The sequence below is a fragment of the Thunnus albacares genome, chromosome 12 (assembly GCF_914725855.1).
Source record: "Thunnus albacares chromosome 12, fThuAlb1.1, whole genome shotgun sequence".
In the NCBI taxonomy this organism is placed as follows: domain Eukaryota; kingdom Metazoa; phylum Chordata; class Actinopteri; order Scombriformes; family Scombridae; genus Thunnus; species Thunnus albacares.
The window spans coordinates 9506134-9528333 of NC_058117.1; the positions used below are offsets into that span (position 1 = coordinate 9506134).

Sequence of the window (22200 nt, forward strand, 5' to 3'; positions counted from 1 at the left end):
ATCAGATTCTGGCTAAAATTAATATTTGTGTGGCACTGCACAAGCTCTCTGGTGTTTCAGATAGTGTGTGGCTGCACATATAGTTCTGATGTACCTTCATCTTTTGACTTTTGTTTTCTTCCTCTATCTTCATTTTACAGTGCATGGATTTATAGGTTATCTTGCGTGTAACTGACAAGAAGAAATATGTCTTTTCATACTGAAAGAGAAACTGAGGCAAATGTAATTTTACTAAAGGAAGAACTTTAATCAGATTAATACAGGATAAAAAGTTAATAAACAAACTTTAACAGAGACAAGACGAGCTAGATTAAAAGTTTTATATTATTACTCAAAAATCAATTAAAAGTCTATAATGATTCTTTATAGTCAGATGAATTGATTAAGTCCAGTTAAGTCAATAAGTCAAGTTTATGTGTAAAGCCAAAATCACAAATCTTCATGTGACTCAAAAATACAATTTTTTCTGAGAAGATCTTTTCAACATACAGGACCCTCTATCCTAAGACCCTCAATTTGGACAAGAAGAACCCCACAAAAAACCCTTTAACAGGAAGGGTTCCCTCTCCTAGGATGGACAGACATGTAGTAGGTGCCATATATAGCATAGAAGTTTCAGTAGTAGAAATACACTATTGAGGAGAAAGAATGAAATGAATAACACATAAAATTAAGTAAATATTAAGTGTAATACATCAAAGAGATGAAGACTGTGGATCAGATAAAGAAGAAGTTAAGTAACAAGTAAGGTGGCTCCTGCAGTGAAAAACAGCTAAATAAAAAACCATCCTCTGTACCATAGAAGAGGAAAGACTGTATACACACAAGAGGCAAAACTCAAGTCATCCAGTGCAGCACTGACACATTTTTAATAGTTTCTGCCACAACAGAGGTCTATGGCTCAGAGGAATATGATATATCAGACTTTGGATACCCACACAATACTTGTAAGGTGGATGAGTTCATTGTTGGTTTTGGCTCTGCACATGACGTTTGTAGAAAATAAGAAAAATATAGAAAATCGCAGCTATATCCTTTAAATGGAACATGCACAAGTTAATATGAGGCAGTGTGAGTTGGTCAAATCAAGTCTGACAGTCTTTTTAGTATAAAATTCCCTCTTTGCGTTTCTCTGTTGAGCCTCAGTGAAAGTATAGTAACAAAAAGAGGAACTTTTGCACTAAAAAGTCTTAGAAGAAGATATCCACTTGATTCAACTAATTTGGACTAATTAGCTGATTTCTACAACAACTCAACTCTCGTGGAAGAACGAGACTTCTCCTTGAGCGAGACTTGGTTAGACACAGTGACAAGCAGATCGGATCAAGCGAAAGGTAAAGAAATACGTTATATTTCTCTGTAGGGTCCTTTCCATGATGTTGTCAGACACTTATGATAACAATCTGAGCCTGTCAGTGGCAAAAACAAACAACGTACATTGACGGGCACTATTGCCCCGTCGGATTACAATTCAGCCTGTTTTCTGGCTGTTGGCTGAGGTGATTTCACTCAATACTGGACCAGTTTCAAAAATTGTCCACATTATTCACTTAGAAAAAAGTTAGGAAAATAGGGTCCAAGTTGAAAAATACTGAACTTTCCCTTTAATACTGAGAATACAGTAATAAACCTCAAACTGAGGTGGCAAAAAGGCAAATAACTTGCAAATCAGTGTGGCAGCTGTTGCATGTATGTCAAGTTTAGCAAGAAAAACACTGATGCTGGGCTGAAGCAGTGTTTCATAAGAGGATATCAGTAAGATAAAGCTTGTGAATAAAGGGATTGTGAAAGAAGGAGATACTATTTTGAACATCACCTATTTAAAAACAGCATACAGACCTCAGCACATGTTTCATTTATTTAAACCAGCCAGATAACTGTGCAACATAATGTATGATTTGTCGTGAAAGCAGCCACAGATGACAGCTGGCGGTCTGTTGATGGCTGCAGAACACCAGACCATAAACAAACAGCTACTTAAAACTTGTAAGGTAAGAAGCCTGCTGTAGAGGAAACATGATACAGCTATTGGGTGAAGACAAGGCCGGCAGTGGTGTCTATATCGCAACAAGAAAGCAGCAACAGAGGAGACTGCTGCTGTTACTGAGCTCACGTGCATTTGATGACTCCAACATTATGGTTTGTAAAAATGTGAAAAATGTAGTTGTGATTCAATAATAACCATAATAAAAAGCATGAGAGAAAATTTTAAGGTAGATTTGTGAATTATTACATTAAATTATTCAATTATAGTTTTTATTTATGGCTGGCCTGGGAACTCCACTTTCTCCAGGGAATGCCAGAAAGGCAGCCCTCGCTGCAGCTGTCCTGGTTTGTTCCCTGAAGGAACAGTGTCCTTCCTCCTTTACTCATTTTACCCATTTTTTTGGGTAAAACCCCCCTTTGAGGTCTAGTTCACAATAAAACAGCAAATAATGATAAAAAGCCAGAATTTGTTGCAGAAATATGTATTTTTTTAAATTTTTCTTGTATTCTATCTAGCATTGTCTCATGACCCCTCAGATATATCTTGTGACCCTTGAAGGGAAGCTAAATTGAGGAGAACAGAGTTACAGTACAAGTGAAACACGGTGCAATGCCACTCAATTCTGCCGTCTACTTCCAGACAAGAGTATTTAAACCCTTCACCAAATCCTTACTCTTACTACCTCCAAATAAGGTTATTCTTTATTCATCTAGGCCTCTATTGGGTATTGAACTATAAACAAGACACTGTGCTGATTAAAGTTAACTGAAGTCACGTAGTCTGTACACAGGTCACATGCTATCCATTCTATGAGGAAACCAGTCTGACCGTCTGTACAAAACACAACATATCTCCACCCAGCCTTGGTTGCCATAGGATACACCCAGCCTTATCAAGACAGCTGCTTATCCCAGCCCGCCTCAGTAGACACAGAGATGAACCGCTCTGAAACAGACAGGTCGTGACTTACTACTCCCAGTATAGAAAATGACCAGAGAATGACCCGGGGAACATAAATATTTCCCCTACAGAAACCATTGCTCTAAGTGCTTGTTAACATACATTTTTCCAATAACAAGAAATTTAATATTTATTTTTAAAATGCTGAAATAGAGTGAACTCGTTAATTATAATACAATCTTCATGTACTACAGATTTATACAATATGCATAGATTTTTTAGCCTAGAGACAGATGTGAAATAATATTACATAAATGTAGTAATTTGTTTCACTATCACTGAGGTTAACTAATTAATTAGGTAACCTATTTCTCATTGAGCGACCCTGCTGTTGGTGGGATCATGTCTCCCAGAATGCTGTGCAGCCAGTGTGTTGCAGAAAATGTGAGAGTGAGCCAGTGTTTACTTTCTATTTATTCCACACAAATAAATGAAATCAGAATTTTTTTGATCACCTTACTTCAATCCAAAATTTCATATTTTCATACATTTCAACAAATGTGGGAATAATGTACATATGGCCGCACTGCACAAGTATGTAACATTTCATACAATTCTACCCACAAGGGGCGCTTTAGTAATAATATAATATGATATTTCAACAATTCTGTCCTCTATTATAAAAAGTCAGCACACAATTTCTCTATGAGAACGTGCACAACATATTGAAGCATGTCACCAATAGCCCCACCATGTGGCTATTAATAAAACACCACTGTGCTACCTATTAACTGCCACAGTATCTCTTTAATGTAATATTCCATGGTAACCAAATTAAGCAAAATTGTGCAGATGGGGATGCTGACTAAGTCTGTAGCATTTGATACAGTTTCACCTGTAGGTGGCGCTAAAAGATTTAGAAATGTGCTGCTGGAGCATCAGCTTGCAGCAGCAGCACTCTACAACAACAGAGAGTTGGCACATGTCTGCCTGGACAGTGGAGTATGATGTTTCACCCATCTTCATCCAGAAAATCAATAGGTAAGTTCCTTTTTGCTTTGATTGGTAGCATAGATAAAATATTTTACATTTGCAATCCATTTGAATTGTGCTATATGTCCTTCCTTCTGTCATGATAATGATTATTCTTTGAGATCCTTTCTGACTTATTAAAGTAGAAAACAATGTCCATGAGTGATGTGAGTCGTTAGAAAAGAGGCTTTTTCTGAGATTAAAATGTTGACTTGAGATGTAGGTGGTGCGTTTAGAGCTCAAAACCAAAGCCACTGGACGTCACATTGTTCCCTTTTCAAAAAGAGGTTAAAAACATGTTTTCTGCACATTAGTGCCATGCTAGGAACAAAGAAAAGCATTTATTACAAAAGTACTTAATTACAAAAAATTGCAACAATTCAACTTACAAATTCAAATCATTATCCCTTTTTCACAGCAGACATAACAGGAAAAGCACACGTTACAGACATACATTTTATTATTTATCTGTGCTTTTCCTACTGTGACATGTAAAAAATGTCTTCCATGAAAAACAGGACCCCACTTGAAAGTACCAATTAAGTTGTACAACCAAAATAAAAGAATCAGAGAGTTGTAAGCCACATAGTGCAGAGAAGACGTTTTTATCAGCAAATTACCTAAAAACATCTGTTTGTGTTTAACAGGGGTTTGTAAGGGCCTTACAAAACAAGGAGTTTTGTAGATTTTTCTAGTAGTGTGAATATCGCAGCTCATGTATGAAGGTTGATATTCATGATACGTCTTGGATTTATTTAAGACAATTTGAGAGTAGTGTCTCGTCAATAAATGACTATGAGATTCACAAACATAAAAGTCACATAAAAAGTGCAATAGCAGCGCAATTATCATCAATTTACATATAAAAACGTCTTTGAAATTAGACATGAAAAATATAAGAAGGGAATATCATATTAACATCAGTGATCACACGTGTCAATGCTGAATCTGAGGAAAATCAAAACCTCATCCCTTTTCTATTGTCATGAAAATGTTTCATCTAGTGTTTCTCTGTAATTTGTTGCTGATTTTATTATGATTGTGGTTACCAAGTGGCTTCGTGACCAGACATGGCTGCGCAGCTCCTACAGCTAACAAGATCACTGATGACATGAAACAGATCAAAGCTGAGGTAGAAGTATGGTCGTGCAAACCCATATTTCAATAGTATAAATTGGCAAGCATGAAATAACAAAGAGCACCGTTGATGTTTCTCATTACAAATTACACATGGTCCATTTCCAAAGAGTAAACTATCTACTCTATATTTCTTTCAGTCAGTTTCCTTCTGACCTCTTTCTCAAGTTCAAGAAGTTTCTCATAAAGCACCTCTGACATGCCATCATCAATGTCCATCTGAAACAAGAATATAAACACAGAAAATAGTCTCAGATCACACATTAATAACATTTTTCCATTTCTTCCTGCTTGGCACTCTTATGTTTTAATTACTGCAATACTAACATTTGGGCTATGAGGTTCACATAAGCACACCATGAGCAGTAAAACGCCAGCGTAAGTGATGTACTCAAGTTACTCACCTGTCGAGGCTGAGTGTAGTTAGTTCCAAGTCCCGATGTTAAACTGTGATACTTTGCCCTCGGGTCCAAAGACTCTGACTTTTGAAGAAACAGCCAGTGCTGTGAAAGAAAGGCCAGAACAGGATTTCATGTTTATGATTCATTCACAGTAGAGATACAAATCCTTAAAGACTTTTTCTTTCCGTATCAGCATGGTCTGATGACATACCAGTGCCTCTGCTCCATTGTACGGTGTGAGTGTGAATGTATTGGTGAAGACTCTAATCTGTTCAGCACAAGAAAACAAACAAACAAAAACACATGAGATTGTTAATAGTTCTAGTCAAATGAAACATAGAATATGTGCATTTCACACAGATAAGTAGAACAGACACAAAGAAAAAAATCAACTCACCAGCCACATGATGGGCATGAGGAGAGTCCAGAAGAAGGAGGGGAGGATACCATAGGTCAGATTGGTCATCACCAGCCCAGGGCAGATCACAGAGGAGAAAAGCCCCTGATAAAAAGAAATGAGAAAGATGTATTCAATGAAGTCAATTTGTCAAGCGGCCAGAAACACGACTCCAGATGAATGCTAATGTTGCTCATGTCTGCTGGATGAATAAGTGGCAGTCAATGCCAACATGTTCATCTAAACCACTTTAGATGATGTTAAAATGTTAATGTTGTGTTTACAGCTTGTTTTTCATTGCCCCCAAGAAAAATGTAGAAAACATTTAAGTGCATGACTGATATCATATTTCCGACTTCCACTCCTCACTAACTGGTTTGGAATAACAATTCCATCAATTGAGTGCTTGCAGTGATAGTCATTACTGTACCAGCAGTCTGCAGAGTGTGTGACACACCAACCTGGCTGTTCTTGTGTCTGTTGAGCGCCAGGCTGAGCATGTCTGAGGCGTACTTGGAGGAGCTGTAAGGCTCCGTCCCATCTCTGTGCTGTATGTCCTCGATGCTGAAGGCAGAGCGGCGGGCGTTACTCGAGGAGGTCCACACTACCCTTGATGTGTGACTTGGTTGACACAGCAGAGGCTCCAACTCCCTAATCTAGACCAGAGAGACATGAACATCAGGCCCACAGACAGAGAACACTGTCACAGGTGAAGTTCATGAGTATCAGTGACTTGATTACAATTACGATGCAACATCAAAGCTGTGAAAAGAATATTTAATCTACACTACTGCATGTAGTTACCCAACCAGTAAAGGCATCTTACATCATAATAGCTGCCTTATTATATTCTACATACAATATACTGCTACAAGTGTTTTATAACAATTAATGGATTAAGGTTAATAATTCACTGAAAATGTACTGCATTGCAATATTTATTGCTCATGACAATAAATATACCATATACTACCACAATTTGTTGCTACAACATATCACAAAAAGGACTATATTATGTCAGATTATGGCATTTGTTATAATCTTTTAGATTTAAATTCATGTAGGTGTGCAGTCTGGTGTACCAGGAGAAAATGACCAAAGAGGTTAGTGGCAAAAACTTCCTGCAGGCCATCTGAGTTGAGGCGATCCTGTTGAGTTAAGAGACCCTCTGCTGTCGCAAACATGTTGATGACATTCCTGCAGAGGGGAAGGTACAATATTACATAACAGTATGGACAATCAGAAACAAGTTGCACTGATGACAGCCACAGCTTTATGCCAATATGAAAAAAATCAAATCAAAACAAACTAAGTGATGAGCTGGCTTTGGAGGTTTACCTGGAAAACAGGCCTTTGAATAAGGCTTTGATATCCACTTGTGGATTGGGCATAATTCCCGCATTTAGATATAGAAAGTCAATTCTGCCGTACCTGTGGAAAAACATTTTAGGTGTTGAAACCACAGAATGAAGAGAACAAGGAGCTATAGAAGCTGTGTATCTATGGTGTCTTACCTGGCCTTGACTTCCTGTGCAGCAGTGAGCACTGACTGCACAGAGCCCACATCAAGGTGCACTATGTCCACATGGGCATCTGTGTGAGAGGTCAGGAGGGCGGAGCGGGCAGCCTGAGCCCGCTGCATGTTTCTGCAGGCCAGACAAAGCCGAAGCTGGCTGTCCACAGTGAGCAGCCTGTCACACAAGGCCAGGCCGATGCCACTGCAGACAAACATGACAATGCACACATGTAAACAAACTTTCTCTGAGGAACCGGGTGATCATAACCTAGATTGAGTAAATCCACTAGTAAACATAGAGGACTCTCTTGGAGTAAAGGTATTGTAATAATAGATTGGAAACATTTGTTTGCAGTCTCAAGGTCTAACTGGGGATAATAGCTTTAAATTTGTATTATCTAAGTGGATCATGAGGATTTACGGTATATTACTCTTGTAAATCACATAATTTTGATCCACAGAGCCCAGATCAGTGCATTGAACAGAGATTAGAGGGATGCAACATGATTGCTCATGGGTAATGTCCTGTTATCAAAGACTTTCGAAAGTAGCATTTTTTTTCTATTTTAAATTATTGCTAAAATAAGAAGTCAAAGTAGGTGATAGTATTTTATGTTTATCATTTATTCATTTATCAGTTGGGCTCTAGAGTTTAGAAATGTAAGGGCAAACTGTGCATCGCTGTTATTTGTTACATATATACTGTATGTATTATTTATTTTACTTTTAATATTTCTGCATTTTTCTGTAGGCTATTTTTAAACATTACATTATTTATATAGGTATTTTTTTCTGAATATCAGAATCAGAATCATCTTTATTTGCCAGGTATGTTTACACATACAAAGAATGTGACTCCAGTTTAGTGGCTCTCTGTAATGTACTTACACATAATAACAACACAACAATCCTAAGAAATATAGACAAGAAATGACTATATACAGATGAAACTGTTTATGTGAACTGTGAACATATCTTGCTGCTCACTATTTATAATATGTATCAACATGCCACAACCTGAGGGACAGTATACTGTATATAATTAATATATATCAATCTTAATGTTGTATTAGTATTCATATTATTGTTATTTTGTATTGTCCAAATATTTGGACAAATTGTATTTTGATGCTTTGGCAACACTATTCTTTAAACTTTCATGCCAATAAAGCCCAATGAATTAAACTGAATGGAAGTGGAGAGTGCATAGAGTGCTGAGAAAAATATTAAATGTTAAAAAAGACACGTTACATTGTATATACTTTATATGTCTGACTGACGCAGATACAAAAAACATAGTGAATTGAATCAACTGGCAAACATTACTAACTTACATCGCAGGCAGTTTATCACAGATTTACAAGCAGTTAATGTGTCAAGAGGAGGTAACTTACAGCCTGCTCTCCCACAGGACACATTCAGTCACATTTCAGAGTTTCTAAGAGAGCAAGAGGCGCCACTTCGTGACAAACTGAGTATCTATTTATCTCTTCAGTAATACCTTACCTGTTGGCGCCAGTTACCAGGACAACTCTCTCCATGTCTGCCCGGAGTTCACAGCAGCTCTCTGTCAAAAGAAAGAAGTTTTAAGTGCCGACCAACCGGGCACAGACCGGGATAGACAGCCACATCGTCCGATTCCGGTAGAAAAAGCACCAGCCTATGCACAAGCAGGTACGTGGTGTGATTGGATGTCAGCAAACAGCTGGCCAATCAGCTTCTACTACGGAGAGGAAGGAGGTCCAAAAGAGCACAACGCTTGAAAATGTCGCTACAATAATTTTTTCAGCTTGTGTCTAAAAGGCAACTGGACAAAAAATCCAAACCAATACAAAACAAAACAAAAACAAATGTGAACAACAAACTCCAGTAAAAAACAACAAACAGAAGTGCTTATTCATTTTTCTTTATTTACAAGAATCTTTGGTTTGACAGCTATTAAATATCTTGGTTCTTTGCTACTCTTCAACAATATACAGTTCATTCATTTCTGCAAAAGGACATAAAATGTTTATAAAACATGTCAGTGAGCTGCTGCAGAGTAAAAACACATCATCACCCAGAAAACAGTTATTAACATGTCACAAGAAACGCTGAACAAAAAAGGTCACACAACTGTACTGACATTCTCTAATAAATGTGCAATAGAGTTAGATATATGTATGGAAAACACTTTTAAAAATATTCACAATTATGTTTCAAAACCTAGACTTACCATGGAGTAGCCTACTCTATAAATAGACATAGCATAGGAAATAAAAAGAAATTAATAAATACTCAGAGCTCATTTGCATATCTACAAAGTAAGACCATGTTCAGTTGCACACCCTCTCATCATATCTTATTATTTACAGCACCATTGTGGTAAGCAAGCATAAAACAAATGGAAAACATTTGACAGGTTGATTCAGAGTAAATCCTGACCGAAGGGACCAAAGGTGACAGTGCAAGACAGAGAGAAATGATACGTTCCATCTGCTACGCCAGGCTCTCCATCAGCCGACTGTGTATTTCCTGAAAGCTTGGCCTCTGCTTGGCGTTTCTCCTCCAGCAGCTCAGCATCAGATCATTGTACACTCTATCAGGACAACAGGGAGGCTTTGGCAGGTAGACCTGCAAGTGTAAGGCAAAATAATCTCAATGTAGGGTTAGTATTAAAAGTGCAATGAGTTGCATTTTTTTTAAATTAAAAATGAACAGATTTTTTAGACATTTCCTGTAAATCTGGCTCTGTGATAGCCAGTAATAGTTTATGTGATCACTATAAAGAGACTGTACTCATGAGGATTGGTAGTCTAAACCTGCCGGATGCTCACCTGCTTGCCCTGGTCCCTGAAGAACTCGCCTGTGTTTTCAATGACCTGCTCGTCAGAGAGCTGGGAGTAGGGCTGCTTCTTGCACAGAGTCAGAATCTCCCACAGAGTCACCCCAAATGCCCACACGTCACTGGCCATGGTGAACTTACCCTGGAAATGAGAAAGGAGACCGTAATAGGCTTTTTTCACAGGAGACATTTTGACATGTCACAGTAGGAAAAGCACAGGTGTGAATAATAAAATGAATGGAGGATGAATTCCAGTTTCAGGGTCCTGATATTGTGCATGTTGGCTCACTGTCACACTGTCTCATGACTTACTGGGACGGTAAGTCCCTCTTAAAAGCAGTATGGGGAATCTACAGCCCTTTTCTCAGTTTTCTCTGGTCATAGGGCACCAATTTCAAAAATAATTGCACATTTCTACTAAATAGGTGACCTAGTTTTAAGAAATAATCATATTCACAGTGGGGAATTTTCCCTTGAAATAGAAAAGTTAATGTTAAAATAATAAAAAAGTTTTTTATTGAACACCATGAACATACAGACTTTCAGCAGTTAAATAGAAAATATGCATTCTTGTGCAATTCAAAATGTCATTGTGCAAAACATAATTATATGTGAAGTAAATGAAAATATAAGAAAATAAATAAAATAAATAAAAATAACAAATAAATGAATATTTAACAGTGACTGTAAGATCCTTACAACATAATCAAATAATATCAAAAAATATCAAGTAAACAGTAATGACAATGAAAAACAACAGTTAATTGAGGGACATGGAAAATAATTCTTCATAAAACAACAATGTACGTACACTTTTTTTTGTTTGTCATAAGTCTTAAAGTAGCCAAAAAATCAGAAAAACATTTATGTTTAGGAAAGACTAAGAGAATCTTGCCTTGTGTATGTGGAATTTAACAATTACAAGTATAAGATTCATTATGTAACACAGACGTTTGTTATTACATTCAGATTTAGTAACACTGTCACTATAGCCACAATTGTAAGAGTGCCCAGTCAGTTATATGTTATATATGACTATAACAAGTCAAAATGTCTGATGTGAAAAAAGATAGGAGCAATAGGAGCGAGAGGGAGAATTCAATTAATCTTTATCCTTGGCTGACATTATGACTTGTCATAGCAGGAGAAGCACTGGTGAGAATGATAACATTGACGATGGCTCTCTTCTATTCAAGTGTCCAAGGAAGCCATACTGGTGAACCATAATTCATTGTACCAGGGTCATGAATTTGGAAAACCTAAATGGGATTCAGCCATCATTAATGTGATTAATTGCACCTGTGCACTTCCTGCTTTGACATGTCAAAATGTCTGCTGTGAAAAAGGTCTGTCAGGCAGAATCTGTACACTTCCCCTCAGTCCTGAGAGGAGGTCTAATTAGGTAAGATAAGTGAAAACACCTGTGGGGGTGCACCATGGGAGTGTGGGGGCTTTAATGACTGATTATTGTGCTCTTCCTGACTTATTGACCTTAACTGAATAAAGTCTAATGTGACATTTAAACAGTAAACAGCCACTTCCTCAACATGAGCATGATTGGAACATGCTTTATGTCTTAACAAAACAAAGCTAGACTAATGTGTTACTTCAGTTTTCCTCAACAGACGTCACACATGTTCCTCAGATTACTCACCAGTAGGATGCTCTCCCACGACATCCAGCGAATGGGCAGGACGGCTCGGCCCTGGATCCGGTAGTAGTCCCCGCGGTACAGGTTGCGACTCATGCCAAAATCTGCAATCTTTATGGTGTAGTTCTTACCCACCAAGCAGTTGCGGGTGGCCAGATCACGGTGGACAAAGTTGAGAGAGGACAAGTACTTCATACCAGATGCAATCTGCACGGCCATGCCTATCAATTTACTGTAGCTAAAGAACAAAAGAAACAGAATATATATTATGTATCAATATGTATTGTATGTATTATACCCCTCATAATCATTACAATTTAGCTGATCCTACCTGACCATACTCTTCTCCTGTTTCTCCTCTTGTCCCGTCTTGTCTTCATCAGCAGCCTCTTTTAGCCTGAGATTACAGAGGAACTGGTTGAGGTCTCCGTTTTCCATGTATTCAGTGATCATACACAGAGGGTCTGTGTCCACACACACTGCCAGCAAGCGGACAATGTTGGGGTCCCTCAGACGAGACATGATTCGAATCTCCTTCAGGAAGTCGTTCCTGTGGCAGAGTGGGGACGAACAATTGTAATTCACTAACTGATTGACGACTTAATGAATAATTAGAACCATGCAGCTGGAGACAAATGTGTAGATTTTCTGCCTGTTTGATGGTAAATTATCAGGAAAATATTATATTATACACACAGTAAGAGATTATAATTTGTCTGAAAAGTGACAAACAAAAAGAAGTGACCAGTTTCTTATACCTTGCATTCTTGTTGGCGTCTTCTCGCAGTGTTTTAACAGCAACCAGCAGAGGTGACTCATTATTTCCCTCTATAGACAAATCCTCATCCAAAAAGTCCTGCATGCCCTCTGCCTCACACAAGTGCACCTGTTTAAAAAACACTTTGTCAGTCCATCATCCACTTGGCACCACTTAAACCAATCTGTTTAGCTGTGTTTAATACCACTAAGTGTTGCCTCTTTGTCAGCATCTACTGTATAGTCACTGCATTTCACACTTCACCACACAGCAACATCTATCGTCCAGTTCATTTCATTTTAAAAACAAGAGCTATAAAGTTACATCAACATAATGTTGGCATAGAGTGATCAGTCAAAAGAATCTAATAATCATTTCCAAGAGTACTTCTAATATCCCAAAGCAATGCTAACAAACATCAGAGATACAAAACTGAATGTACTTCTCCAAACTGGCCCTCTCCCAGTTTCTCCTTGAAGGTGAGCTTGTGTCTGGGGAACTCTCTCATGGATGAATCGGTGCCAGCGAAGAGATTCATGTTGACAGCCGTGATGGAGTAGGTGCTGCTGTCCGAGGACTCCTGCAGGCTGATGATGTCTGCCTCCGCATAGTGGGGGGCACTGTCTGAGCCACCGGCTGCAAGGGCTCTACAGGAGGTGCTTGGTCCTGATGTGGAAGAGAGACACAAAAGCTCACATGCAGCAGCTGCAGCCGCAGCCGACCTCCACTGCTTTATTATGCTTTTGTCATCTTACCCAGGTGTTCTGTGGATTGAGCAAACTCGGGCAGTTTCCTGATAAGGCGTGAGGGCTCCTGGTAGTCGGAGCAGAGGGGGAAGATTCTCTCGTAGGTGGAGTTGGTGGTGGAGCCACTTTCGCTGGACAGAGAGGAGTGGTGGAAGGAGAAGGCCTGAGTCTGGACTGCAAGACGAGCTGTGAGTTCATCATCCAGGATGCGACGGGATGCCTAAGAAGGTGAGTAGTTAAAGTCTGCTGTTAATTATTGAATTAGATGTCAATTTTGTTGAAGGATGGTTGGATTAGAACCATAAGTCTGAATGATAACCAAAAATACTTTTCTCAGTGTTTATCAAAAATAAAGACATCAAATAATCGTACATTTTTATGAGACATCGAATACAAAAGGAAAATCTCTTCACACCTTCTCAAGCATCTTCTGCCAGACTTGCCGCCACAGGATGATGACTATGATAGCTGAGAGGATGGCAATAATAGCCACCAAGCAGCCAATCAAGATCCTGGTATTGCTGTCATCCACTTTATGAGTAGGATCATCCCCTAATTAAGATGAGATGAGAGTTGGGAGTTGAGATGGATTTAATTTAATCCATCACAACTCAAGTTCTTATCATAGCCCAAATTAATTACATTCTTATTGCCTAATCCCCTCATGTGTCATTGCAAGCACAGTAAGAGAAGCGTGACTTTTTAATGATCAGTCATTTTGAAGTGTATCAGCAGGGGGCACTGTTTAATCAGAGAACATTCGAGCTAACCCACCTTTTTGAAGTGATACTACCTGCATTTTTAGACTGAAATAAATCATCACACATACTAGATCTAAGATGTATAACACAAATTCAAGCCAGATTAAGATAAATAATAAATGAATGTTTTTAAATGTATAATTATATTTATGGTTGACTGAAGATTATATTCACCCCATGTTTTATTCAAGTGAGCGTACACTCTCCTGCCAGTCTTTTTCTGCAGTGCCTGATTTCTTTGAAATTACTGCCAATATTTAAATAAACACACACACACACATATAGTGCTCAGCTGCTGACCTGGTAGTATGTTTGTTGGGTGTCCATGTTTGCGAGGAGTCAGAGATGTATTGTACACTGCTGAGCCTGTGAGTGGGAGAAAGAAAGGAGGAAAGACAAAGATGAAAGATATACTGTACAGTCAGACAGAAGAGCAGCTATCCAGCATTTTCTGGAAAATAAAATGGAGAAACATTCGGTTTCTAACGAGGCAGCGACTGGAAGATGACACCCACACAAGGATCCCATTTTACCTGACTGGAAGGCCACCTCACTGAACAGCATCCAAAGGTCACTGAAGTGGAAACGGCACTTGATGGCGCTGGCTGTGCGGTCCCCGAGGGGCACGGTGACAAAACGGGCGCTTTGGCTCACACGATCGACAGTAGGCCTGAAGGACACAGGGTCTGCCTCCCATTCTGATCCTGACCGGAAGTAACAGGTGGCCTGTCTGAACATCCTCACCCCTCGACTAAACATGTTATTACAGTGAACCTGTGGGGGTGGATGCGGAATATGTAAATATATGCATGCATGATCAAAGAACTAAAAAGAAATCTTGCAATTAGTTAGAGGAGTCAGAATTAAGAGGGGAAGATTATGCAGAAGTTGGTCTAGTAAAGACTAATTTGTCTCGCTGTTGTAGCTTAAAAACATTATCTTCCAACTCTGGTCTCTGGCTGCAGCATTTACCTATGACAAATAGACTGATTATACAGAGAAAGTCATTTTCACACTGCAATGACACTTTGCACCATTTAAAAATGTTTATGCCTCAATAAAATTTGCAGCAGCTATAGAGGACGGCTGCTTGCCCAGCATGGCACAGTTCAGCATAGTGTTGGTTCAGCAATTTTAACGTTATTCCACTTTGTCACCATAAAGCTGTTCGCTACTACTCCCTGCGCTGACTTCTTACCTTCATGGAAGTGAAGTTTCGGACGTGGTCAAACTCAAAGGTCATCTCTACGTAACCTTTGGGGATGCTCTTGTTGCTCCAGCCCACATAGTCGTACCCTGGCCACATACTGTACATGTGGCTGTGAAGGAAATCATCCAGACCCCAGGTACCATCTGTCAGCTGGCCGAGCCCCTTTGTGAGTCTAGTAAAGGGCTGGATGGAAGAACTGAAAATAGAAAACAACAGCATGTCAAATTTAAAGTTATGACTGATATTTCAATGCGAAGAAAAAAAATCTCCCACTCCAGTCATAGGAAACAAGGAGTAAGTAGCAGTAAAATACAAACCTTTCAGCTGATGCACCATCATACACAGAGTCATTAAAGTAGACATCCAGGCCTCTGTAGATCATTTGGTGCCCATCTGGGATGCTGTAAGACACCAGGCCATCTAAAAGGGACAGGTCAAAGGTTAGACATTATTATTGATGTGCAGATTATGACTGTTAACACATTTTTTAACATGTCAAATCATACAAAATGACCAAGATAGAAAAAAACAAATACATATATTTTGGTAATTGTTTTTAAAATATGCTTCATGTTGGTAGTTTGACTAAATGAAGACATTTGTTATGGAAACGTATGACTAACCCAGCCATTCACAGCCGTAGAGCTCCACTCTCATACACACAATCATGGAGTGGTCTGTCACTGGCATAAAGCGCACAAAACGAGCTATGATGGGAGGCTCCAGATCCTTCAGCACCACATCATACGCATTCCTGTTCCCCTCGATGACCTGGCAGAGGAGATGCACATGACAAAATTCGGACTGTCTGAATGACACGTGTCAGGGATAGAAATCAAACTACATATCCTGTACATATTGATGGTGGCATAAAATTAGGGGACTGACAAGAAACTGATTAAAAAAAGAGTCATAATCAATGCAGGAGAGGCTGAGACATGCTGCCCTCTTGTCTCTTGTTTGGGTCAAGCTTAAAAAAAACTGGATCTTACGCAACACAACTGCATAAACAATCATCAACTGAACAATACTGTACCGCTGCTGAGAATCAAGGTTGCTTTGTGACAAAAATTTTTGCATTTTTAACATCAGTGTGAGTTTTTCAGGTTAACAATTTTGGTATTTCTGTATGCAAACTGGAACTCTATATATCATGCCAGTGCTAGTGTTTCTCTATTTAAAACCATTTCCTGAACTATGCTGTTATCAGTTGCAATGAAGATGTCTTTTCCATCTAAACACCTTTGACTTTGTTACACTGATTGTGACAAAATCCTGTCATAATGACTAATTGAAGTTAAAGTGGTATATCTGGCACCCTCATACCGTTGTCAGGGTTAATTAAAGAAACAAAATGAACCAATGACATACGTATGGTCCGCTTGTCTAACTGAAATACAGATTCAATATGGCAGTGTTTACTCTGCACACACCTGGTCATGATAACGTTTGGGCCTAAACAGAATCATATGCGCTCACCTGTCTTCCCTTCCTATCATGCCAGCCCACCCAGTTGTTGCCGTCACGGCTGTACTTGATCCTGTATCTCTGGGCGAACTCGTTACCCATGCCGTCGGCATGGCGACCTTGTGTGCCCACCAGCGTGATGAAGTGCAGTGACCGCAGATCCACCTGGAGATACTCTTTGAGGCCGTCGGGCTCTGACATGATGTCAGGGCACCAGGCACCATCCCCGTCTCCGTTGTCAAAGTCAAGTCTGAGGAGGAGAGAGAAGAATAAGAGATGAGACAGTGAAAGAAGGGAAAGGTGAAGAGTTCAGGAAGAGGGAAAGGGACAGAAAATCTTAGAGCAAGAATAAGAAGAATGTTGTGAGACATAAATGAAGAGGAAGGAGGTAGAGAAGACAAGAATACTGAGGGGAGAGGAAAAGTTAACTTATCTACTATGCGTTATCTTTTCTATGTTAATGAATTCATATTTGCATGGCAGCATCTTCGACTACTCTGTACTCCATCTGGAAATATTGTAAAACAATACTGTAATTATTCAACTTCTAGCCAGTTCCTGAAAATCTCAACATATTCTGCTTGCACCACTCTGTTTCCGGCATCTTTGTGTTGGAAACATCCTGTGTGCTTTCAAGAAGTAACAAGGTCAAAGCATATTTCCTGATTATTGAACTTAAGTATTGTTACAACCCTGCATGCTTTCTAAGGACATATTAGAGTATGTGGCCCAAAGTAAATGAAAAGAACTGAAATGAAAGAAAAAAAAATATTAATAATCATGCCATGACATGCCTGCCAAATTTTGCAGCAGTTGACTCAGACCACTGACTGGAAGCAGAGATGTCCTCATCCTGAATCTGCCCACCGGTCATACCGAGAGGATAGCGACACATTTCTACAAACACATGAAGCATCACTGATACACATGCTGCTCACGTTATGAATATGTCTTTTATGTGTTTGTACATGTGAGTGTGAGATCTTTCACATGCCATATGAGTTTTTATCCTTTTTATATCCCTGCAGGACGTGAGGAGCTGAGTGTTAAGTGGTCAGGGTGTGTCCCTTCCCCCCAGTCCCCTTCCAGCAGCCCTGCAAGGCCTCTAAAGCCAAACAGAGGCATCACTGTGTAGGTGCCAGTCTAAGCAAAATGAGACACGAGCGGCCTCTAAGCTGCCCGGTCTTCAGTTTTCATTCCTTTTCATAATTTCTACAGCAGCCACGTGAGAGAAACTTTTGAGTTTTGAAGGATCGGCATCTGCTGGGCATTAAGTGTTGTGTGGGTGCTAAAAAATACCTTTGACAACAACAGAAGCAAGATTATAGTATTAATATGATTCAGTGGCCATACGGCAGCTCACTGCATCTACCAGAGTGTCACTGTTTATTCGTACCACCTCTACCTGGCAATTAAGGGACATCTGTGTTTTATTCACCTTCCCACTGAAAAGCTTGACATGTGCTTGAGAGAGAAGCAGAACAAATAAGCCTTTTACTGCAAAAATATTCGAAGTGGGAAAGTCAAATGACTGTATGTGTGTGTGTATGCATGTGTGTGTATGTGTGTATTACCTACAACTACGCCTTCAAATTTTCAAACTTTTTTTTTTCCCCCAAATGCCCCCCGCTTGTGAAAGGTCTGCCTGTTCTGAGGATATTTGCCGTCTGACCATTAGGTAAACCACATAGACACACATGCATGCGCGCGCACGCACACACACACACACACACACACACACTACATTCTTGCATTTTAAGCCCACCCACCTAAAATTGCTTTCCTTCTCCATCTTGTCAACATACCTATCCCTCAGGAATATGAAAACGTTATTTTAAGCGAACATATGACAGATCCACATTGGCTGGTTCATACATTTATGCTTTAATCACACACTGTAAACTAAACTGGACTCATTCTATCATTCATTGTTCAACTGCACGTGCAGCGAGCAGGGCGGACTAGCGGTTTGAAAATGTTTGAAGTTTAATGCCCACCAAAGAGTTCAAGAAGTAAGAAACTGAACCTCTCCCTGTTCTGAGAAACAGTATCAGCTAAATGGCAGATATATAAAAGATAAATGTGTACCTGGGTTGACTTGAGATCTTACTGTAGCAGCCAGCAGGATAAAGACGAGGTGGTGTGTGATCTGCTGAACCTCCATGACCTTTGTCGCTTCTCAAGGAGCTGCACACCAATATATTTCAAGAAGGTTGTAGATCAGTGCGTGAGGTTAGTTGTAAAGCTTGTCATAATCAGCAAAGTAATCCAAAGTATGATTTTTTTTTAAGTTCCAATAATCCATGTCAACAAATTTACCACAACAATCATGGGTAAATTTAGGATGAGCATGAATATGTGGTTACATTTCAGTGATAGTAGGATGTAACAAACTGTTAAACAGAGTTAAACATCCTACAACCCTGGTGGTAAATGCACACACAGTCCTCCTTGTAATCCAGTCCTGCTCTCTCCTGCCACAGTACCTGCGGTATGAGCTCTCATTTTATTCGCCTTATAAAAAGCCTTGTGAAGGTTACAGTGACTTATACCTTAAACACACACTGGCATACACTAGATCCTCAGTGTTATTCATGTGGTGCATTCACCAAAAAACGTGGGGGGACAAAGTTGTTCTGTGGCAGTGTGACGTGTAGAATGTAGTGGTATTAATAGTGCAAAATGAGCTTCTGTCTGACATGCACATAATATGAAATAAAATATACACTGAATTTAATGATGAGAACTCACATCTTTCACTAGAATTTCCATTTCTGAAGAGCTGACATGATGGTCATTGACCCTTCTGGTATAATAACTACTTTACTGCAAATTCGCTGGTACCTGATTAAAATAATAAGAAAAAAGAAATGCAAATAAAGCTACGACTCTCTGATCTGATCTGACTCTCTTGTGTATAGGCTTATTTTTAACTTGTGTCATGTATTTCCCTGCATGATGTTGCTCTCTATACTGAAGCAAGCCCGACACACACACATTAAACGTCAACGTGGACATTGGGGTTAATAGTCTCATATGAGGAAAATATGAATTAGACTTACTTTCGCAAGTTTTTCTCTCCTTATTATGAAACCATCTGTCTCAGCGAATATTCCTCATTTAGTTTGAGTTGATGCATTCAGCACTGCAAGTCGCTGACCTCTTCCTCGGAAGAACTTTCTGGGAATGGAAAAGGGAGAGAGAGAGAGAGAGAGAGAGAGAGAGAGAGAGAGAGACAGAGAGAGGGGAAATGAAGGCTGATGTAAGAGTCTTTCTGGTCTTTCTGGCTGGAGTAAAGAAACAGAGAAAATAACACGCTTTGGGATTTTGAGGGGAGGCCAAAATCCCAGAATTCCACCTGATCCACAAATGGTTTCAATTATGGCCCACAGAGGCAGCTGAGAGCAGCAGTATCTGGCAGCTTCCACCAAGAGCTACTGACAAAAACAGAGCAGAGTTCATTTTCCTGCAGAGGACAACCTGCTAATTACTGGAGGAGATGTGATGCTTTACAGAAAAACAAAAAACTATCACAGAATGCAAACAAAATGAGTCACAGCAAGGATTAAAAGTAAAATAGCCACAGTAGCTAAAGCAGAAGGAGGCAGAAGAAGTTTTGATTATCATAAATCAATATATGAATCAGAATGGTTTAGGAGCATGGACAACCACAAAATATCCTGCAATTTATGCTTATAAGTCTTCTGACTTCTCCACTTCTTTTATCAAATGTTAAATTGAGAAAAAAACGCAATACAAAGTTTCTACTACAATACCGTTATGTATTTTTTACTAAATGAAACTGGCATGAATTCATGACATGGCACTGGTCAGAATGAAAGAAGTTTTATTCTATACTCACTGCTGCTGCAGCAACACACATATCCATGAAAAGCTTCCTTAAGGATGTTATGTGCGAAACCAAAGCCTGATGTAATTTTCTAGAGGGAAGAAAATAAAAAGAGAAAGAAAAATATGGGGAAATTCTGAGGAATGTGTCGTGTTAAAACTTCAGTTGAACTGTTTATTTTATAAGTCCATGCATTTCTTTTCAACCACATTACCTCTTATTCTTTTCTTCAGTTGCAACACTTAAAAGGGTTTTCAAGACCTCTGTTATACTTCATTACAGAGCCATTTTGGAAAATATGCTTGCTTGCCTTCTTGCCAGGAGTTGAGAAAATGAATACCACTCTCAGTTAAAATGGCACCACAGCCAGGTTGCCTACAGTTGCTTAGCATAAACGCTGGAAAGAGGGGGAAACACCTAGTCCGGCACTGTCAAAGGTCAAAAATATGCCAACCAGCATCTCTAAGGCATGTTAGTGAGATTTAGTGAGATTTCAGTGAGATTTAGGTGCTGATAACAGGATTCTGGTACATTCGGACAGAGCAGGCTAGTTTTTTCCCTTTGAATCCAATCTTTATGCTAAGCTAAGCTAACTAGCCTGCTGGCTGTAGCTTCATTTAGTGTACAAACATGAGTGTTATGAATCTTCTCATCAACTCTTGGCAGGAAAAGTAATGAGCATCTTCTTCCAAATATCAATCTATTCCTTTAAAGGGTGATTTCTAAGAAATGATCATAATGTGTGACTGTCTCTCTTTAATAAAACTGATCACGATGGGTTAGCAGAATATCAACTATTTTTCAGGAGGAGATTTAGAGAGAGATTCATGACTCATCATAAACGGTGCAGGTTCTCATGGATACATGACGTACGGACATACAGAGACAGCTAAGTGGTGGCTCACAGGCTGACAGGTCTACTCACATCTGTTGGAGTGCATGAATATCATCTGCACAAGTGGTAAATTTAACTGGAATAATGAGTAATAAAAACAGATGTAATGGATGTGTCATGCTAGCAACTGAGGCTAATGTTGACGTCAGCATGTTAATATGCTCATAATGTTGATACCTATGGCGCGTTCACACCATGGCGGATGGATGGGAAAGATGACTATGTTAAGGCCTTGCGAGCGTTCACGGCAATAGCCCACTAATTATTAAATTCTGAGTCAGATATATCAGAGCTTTCAAAAAAATCCCATTTTCTCAGTCATAATTATGACTTGGAGGTTGATGTCAACGCTGTTTACAAGTGGCAAACTGGTAATTTAGGAGGGTCATTAGTTTTGCAGGTAGCTATTTGGTCACAATTGTTGAACAAATAAAAAAAAATACTCATCAAATTTAATAGCAATCCATCCAATAGCTGTCAAGACATTTAACTCAAAACCACAAACATCAATCTTATGGTGGTGGCAGAAAAGTCAGTGAATCAGCAACATCAGGAGGATTGGGAACCATATAATAACCATAACCATACCATATAATATCTGTACAAAATGTTTTGCCAATTCATCATGCAGATGTTCAGATATTTCAATGGATAAGTAAACATTTTGAC

At 39.2% G+C, this 22200-nt stretch overlaps 2 protein-coding genes across 2 annotated transcripts; both read right to left on the reverse strand.

Annotated features, from left to right (window-relative positions):
• Nucleotides 1-3343: 3343 nt before the first annotated feature.
• LOC122994673 (3-keto-steroid reductase/17-beta-hydroxysteroid dehydrogenase 7-like) lies at nucleotides 3344-9065 on the reverse strand. Its single transcript, XM_044369488.1, has 9 exons — nucleotides 8877-9065; nucleotides 7369-7572; nucleotides 7193-7285; nucleotides 6937-7051; nucleotides 6316-6510; nucleotides 5855-5959; nucleotides 5669-5725; nucleotides 5461-5559; nucleotides 3344-5275 (listed from the first exon to the last, which is right to left on the reverse strand). The coding sequence occupies exons 1-9, from the start codon at nucleotides 8909-8911 to the stop codon at nucleotides 5177-5179; spliced, it is 1002 nt and encodes a 333-aa protein (XP_044225423.1). The 5' UTR covers nucleotides 8912-9065; the 3' UTR covers nucleotides 3344-5176.
• A 193-nt stretch (nucleotides 9066-9258) lies between these two features.
• On the reverse strand, nucleotides 9259-18965 carry LOC122993726 (discoidin domain-containing receptor 2-like). The gene is made up of 16 exons (XM_044368118.1): nucleotides 18875-18965; nucleotides 17581-17683; nucleotides 16799-17036; nucleotides 15943-16090; nucleotides 15637-15739; nucleotides 15308-15515; nucleotides 14643-14883; nucleotides 14410-14475; nucleotides 13764-13900; nucleotides 13358-13568; nucleotides 13045-13268; nucleotides 12604-12731; nucleotides 12177-12395; nucleotides 11849-12083; nucleotides 10187-10336; nucleotides 9259-9983 (listed from the first exon to the last, which is right to left on the reverse strand). Exons 1-16 carry the CDS (start codon nucleotides 18948-18950, stop codon nucleotides 9849-9851), a joined length of 2622 nt encoding a protein of 873 aa, XP_044224053.1. The 5' UTR covers nucleotides 18951-18965; the 3' UTR covers nucleotides 9259-9848.
• Nucleotides 18966-22200: the final 3235 nt, after the last annotated feature.